This window comes from Carlito syrichta, unplaced genomic scaffold, assembly GCF_000164805.1.
Source record: "Carlito syrichta isolate Samal-C Ts95f unplaced genomic scaffold, Tarsius_syrichta-2.0.1 Scaffold288366, whole genome shotgun sequence".
NCBI lineage: Eukaryota > Metazoa > Chordata > Mammalia > Primates > Tarsiidae > Carlito > Carlito syrichta.
In genome coordinates this window covers 92109-97515 of record NW_007232462.1, presented here as the reverse complement: position 1 = coordinate 97515, position 5407 = coordinate 92109, and the positions used below count along the sequence as shown (strand labels likewise).

At 48.7% G+C, this 5407-nt stretch overlaps 1 protein-coding gene across 1 annotated transcript in view; it reads left to right on the top strand.

The window, feature by feature from the left end:
* The window catches only part of MECR (mitochondrial trans-2-enoyl-CoA reductase), a 40625-nt gene that overhangs the window by 16782 nt on the left and 18436 nt on the right, over nt 1-5407 (top strand). Inside the window, exons 2-3 of the mRNA XM_008053687.2 lie at nt 1091-1188; nt 1646-1777. Coding sequence (XP_008051878.1) covers nt 1091-1188; nt 1646-1777 — 230 coding nt within the window. The remainder of the gene's footprint in view (nt 1-1090; nt 1189-1645; nt 1778-5407) is intronic.

Here is a 5407-nt window from a genome sequence, read left to right as displayed (position 1 = left end):
TCGGCCGCTCCCGGCCACCGCAGCCTCGACCTGCTGGGTTCCAGTGATCCTTCCGCCTCAGCCTTCCAAGTAGCTGGAACTACAGGCGCGCGCTACCACACCCAGCTAATTTTTTGATTTATTGTAGAGATGAGGTCTCACCAAGTTGCCAGGGTGGGTCTCGAACCTGAGGGCTCAGACAATCCACTCACCTCAGCCTCCCAAGGCACAGGATTACAGGCTGAGCCACCGAGCCCAACTCCAGGTAGTTCTTTCTGAACTATGTTGGCCGTCTCTCCATTTCTCCCACCCTCTCTGCAACTAATGGAAATGTCTCCTCTCCCCTATATGTGTTAGGGCCAACAAAATGAACAGGTAGAGGACCAGTGGGCAAGCCTGGGGTTTCCCAGATATGCCTGTTTGTACGAACTACTCGGGGCGCCCTCACCTAGAGATTCTGGTTCAGAGCTGGGCCTGAGAGTTTCTTTTTATTTTATTATTATTATTTTTTTGAGTTGGAGTCTCACTCTGTCACCCAGACTGGAGTGCAGTGGCCACTCCCGGCCACCACAGCCTCGACCTGCTGGGCTCCGGCGATCCTTCCGTCTCAGCCTTCCAACTAGCTGGAACTACAGGCGTGCGCTACCACGCCCGGCTAATTTTTGATTTATTGTAGAGAGGAGGCCTCGCCAAGTTGCCCAGGCAGGTCTCGAACCCGCGGGCTCAGGCAGTCCACTCACCTCGGCCTCCCAAAGCACGGGATTACAGGCTGAGCCTAGAGTTTCTATTATTAGTGAGCACATCAGATGATTCTTACAACTAAGCAAATTTTGGGGCACAAGGCTAATCCAGGCCAACAGAGGTCTCCTGTCCCAGAGTGGGCAGTGGGGTGGAGAGGCTGCTAGATTTGCTCCTTGCAGTTAATAAGCGAGTCAACCTGTATCCCGCGCTGGTTTCCTGTATCACCTTTCCTTTATGACAGAACCGTGATTCCTGGGCACACATGGCAGTGCAAAAATGCTGTCTGACCTACTTTGGGGAGATGATTTGAGCGAAAGACACCCAGTCTAGCCCAGGTGACATTAACATCTCTCTCTGGCTTTGTGCTTAGACTGAAGAACCTGGAGCTAGCTGCTGTGGGAGGATCAGACGTCCGCGTGAAGATGCTGGCGGCCCCTATCAATCCATCTGACATAAATATGATCCAAGGTAACCTTGGTTTCTGTGGCTTATGTTAATTGGCTTTTTTGCTCAGCTGCCACCTCGTTTTCATTCCTCCTCAGGTGTGGGTGTGAAATTCCTGTGATTAGCAGCAGCTGTTCTCCAGATGAGCCATCTGCAGGTTGTGTCAGCCCTCTCTGGCCTGCCTTTTCTGGAATGTGAGGCTTTCTGAGAGTTAGGAAGATTGCAGTGGAGCGTAAACCCACCATTGTGAGGTACCTGCGACACGCTGGGCTCATTTTTTTGTCTTATCTGATCCTTATAATTACCATGAACACTAAAGACTATTATCCCGCTATACAGACAAGGAGGCTAAGACTCATAGGCTGGTTAGGCTGCTAGTCAAAAGCGGAGTCCAGATCAGGCATGGGTCTGTCAGACTTCAAAGTCCATGCACCTTCACTGCTGAACTTCAATGGTTGACCCTTACGTTCTTCTCCCTTAGGAAATTACGGCCTCCTTCCCAAGCTGCCCGCGGTTGGAGGGAACGAAGGCGTCGCCCAGGTGGTAGCAGTGGGCAGCAGTGTTATTGGGTTGAAGCCGGGAGATTGGGTGATTCCAGCAAATGCTGGCTTGGGTGAGTTTCTCCAGGTGTCCACAGCCTTTGTGTTCTCCTGGATTCTGTATCTACTCCAAGATATCCACTCATTGGCTCCATGTTAACAAGCAGTGCAATGTTCACTATTGAGTCTATATCCCTGCCTCTGGTGGGGTGGGAGCTAACCAAGCAAGGAGAGCAACATCCTGTTTCTTTGCTCTGGAGGTGATGTCCCTGCATCCTCATCTCCTCGGCCCATACTGATTGGAGCTGTAATTCTCTGAATCCCTGTGTTCCTAAATCCTTGCTCTACAGTGCAATGGAGAATACAAATAAGATTATCCCTGCCCTCCAGGAGGTTCATATCTAACTGAAGAGATCTCTAAACCAAGAATAAATAATAAGGGGAGTACTACAAGGAAGCAGAGGGTGTGTCTGGCTCTTCTGTGTGTGCGTGTGTCTGTGCATGAGAGAGAAATAGTGTTGGGACAGGGTCAGAATAGGCCTCATGGAGGAGGCTTCATTGGACCGGACCTTTCATGGATAAATTTTGTTAGATAGAGATGAACCAAAAAGCATTTCATGTGGAGAAAGTAACATGAGCGAAGACACAAAGATGAGCTTAGGAAATGGCGGAAAATCCATTGTAGCCTCAGCAGAGGATTTGTGTATGGGAGGGGATTACATGAGCAAGAAGGAAGGCCAGAAAACCATGTGAGGCCCTGCACAAACCAAACTGAGGAGGATTTTCTTTGCTGTACGGTAAGAAGTCATTAGTGGGTTTGAGATTTTTTTTAGCACTTAACAGTTTTCAAGGCATACCCATTACACAGATAAATCCTCATAAGCACTACAAGAGGGAAGCAAGGCAGACATTATCTACCCTTCGGATGTATGAGGCACTGAAGCTTGAGAAGTAAATCCCCTGCCCAAACTGAAACAAAAAATGAGAGCACTCACTGGATTCTTGTCTCCTGTGTTCCCGTTGCACTCCAGTGTTTGTAAAGACCCAACTCAACCTTGCTGTAAAAAAAAGTTAATTGATTTGTGGAACTGAGAAGTGTAAGAGATTGAAAGCTTCAGGTTCAGCTGGATCCAGGAACCCAAGTGCTGTCAGAGCTCTTTGTCTCTCTTGTTCTCACTAGTTCTCAGATGGGATCTCCCCACATAGTGGTACAATCATAGCAACAAGTATTTACTGGCTGCTTTCTTTGTGCCAGGCATTGTTCTCAGCACTTTATATATCTTAACTCAGTTATGCCCACAGCTTACATTATTATTCCCATTGTGCAAATGAGACAACAGTAAATGTAAAGGATTAAGCAGCTTGCCCGAGGTCACCCAGCCAGTAAGCAGTAGAGTTAAGATTCTGGGCTGGGCTCGGTGGCTCAGCCTGTAATCCCAGCACTTTGGGAGGCCAAGGCGAGTGGATTGCCCGCAGGTTCAAGACCACCCAGGCAACTTGGTGAGACCTTATCTCTACAATAAATCAAAAATTGGCCGGGCGTGGTAGCATGCTCCTATAGTTGGCTGAGGCAGAAGGATCACCTGAGCCTAGCAGGTCAAGGCTGCGGTGGCTGGGAGCATGCCACTGCACTCCAGTCTGGGCGACAGAGTGAGACTCCAGCTCAAAAAAAAAAAAGAGAGAGATTCTGAACCACTCTGTTACATACCTCTCATGAATGACCACCAGCAGACTGAGGTTTATATCACCCTGAAAACAAACAAATGAGCACATCCTTGGCTGAGCAAAGTGGCTCACACCTGTAATCACAGCACTCTGGGAGGCCACGGCTGTAATCACAGGATGGGCACAAAGGCAAGGGTCTCCTGCCTTGGGAAGCATTAAGATAGACTTCCTGGAGAAGTGATGCTTCAACTTGGTCTGGAAGACCTCCTAGAAGTGTAACCAGAAGGCTGGGTTAGGAGGGGCTTCCCAGGCAGGAAGCGCAGCATATGCAGCATGTGAGAGAGTTGCAGGCAGCTCAGTGTGACTGGCTGATAGGTGGGAATGGGGAAGAGGCCAAATGGAGCTGGAGAGGTAAGCTGGGGCTAGGGCATGGAGGACCTGCATCCACGTCAGAGGGTCCCGAGGGAGAGTTAAGTGCAGGAGTGATTTGATCAGATTTGTCCAATGCAGAGAATGATCTGGACAGGCAGAAGATAGAGGCAGGAAACAGTGAGGAGGTGGGCAGAAGATTCAGGCTTCGTATGATGAGGGTCTGTCAGTGCCATAGACCTGGAGAAGAGGGAGTGGACCCAAGAGCTCAAGTCACAGGACTTGATAATGCTTTGGACGTGGAGGGAAGAGAAAAGGACATCTGTCAGGTATACAGGTAACTGTATGGGGGTAGTGCTAGCCAGAGCAGGGACTCCTGTCTGGAGAAGAGGTGAGTCTGTTAAGCAAGGTGCCAGTTGGAGAGGGTGAGGATTTTATCATGGTGAGGACTATAATTAACTCAGCTTATTCAGTAAACATTTTGTGAGCATTGGCAGCATGCTGGGCTCTAGGATACAGCAGTGAACAGACATGGTCTTTCTTCTGGTGAAGACTGCATTTCAGTAAGAGTGGCAGTCATTAAACACAAATGTCCTCAACTGGCCAGATCTTGGTCATTTTTCATGGTACTGAGCTGCCCAGCTGTTGCCGTGCCCATAGCCAGCTCTTTCCCATGTATAGCCAGTCCCAGGGAAGACTGAACCACAGAATGTGGGTAAATCTTTGCCAGCTGATTTTCTCGTTGGGAAATATTCAACACCTTCCTGAGGCAGCACAGGGCAATAGAAGAAGCACTGGCCTGGGAGTCAGATGCATCTTCTTCCAGCTCCACTGTATGACCTCATTTGAAGTCACAACTACTTTGAGTCTCAGTTTTTTCATCTTTTTTTTTTTTTTTTTTTTTTTTAGTTCGGGTCACACTCTGTGGCTCAGGCTGGAGTGCAGTGGCTCAATCATGGCTCTCCACAGCCTTGACCTCCTGGGCTCAAGCAAATCTTTTACCTCAGCCTCCCGAGCTGGGACTATAGGTGCGTGCCACTACACCCAACTAATTTTTTATTTTTTGTGGAGATGAAGTCTTGCTATGTTTTCCAGGCTGGAAGTTTTCATCTTTAAAATGGAGCTAGTAGTCTCTGCCTTGCATATCTCAAAAGAGTCTAGCATAGCTCAACTGAGGGACTGTATGTAGTGATCTTTGCAAATGCTAAACTTCTGTGTGTGTTAGATCAAGAGTTGGCAAACTTTTTCTGAAAAAGGCCAAATAGTAGATATTTTAGGCTTTGCAGGCCATACCATCTTTGTTGTGACTACCCAACTCTATCATTGTAAGCACCTGTAGGCGATATAAAGAATTAGCCAGGCAGGGTGACACATGCCTATAGTCCTAGCTTCCTAGGCTGAGGCAAGGACTGAGACTGCAGTGAGCTATAATTGCACCACCTCACTCTAGGTTGGATGACAAGGTGAGACCCTGTCTTTAAAAAACAAAATTAAGCCGGGCTCGGTGGCTCAGCCTGTAATCCCGCGCCTTTGGGAGGCTGAGGTGAGTGAATTGCCTGAGCCCGCGGGTTCGAGACCCGCCTGGGTAGCGAGACCTCATCTCTACAATAAAATCAAAAAAAAATCAGCTGGGCGTGGTGGCGCATGCCCTGTAATTCCCGGCTACTCGG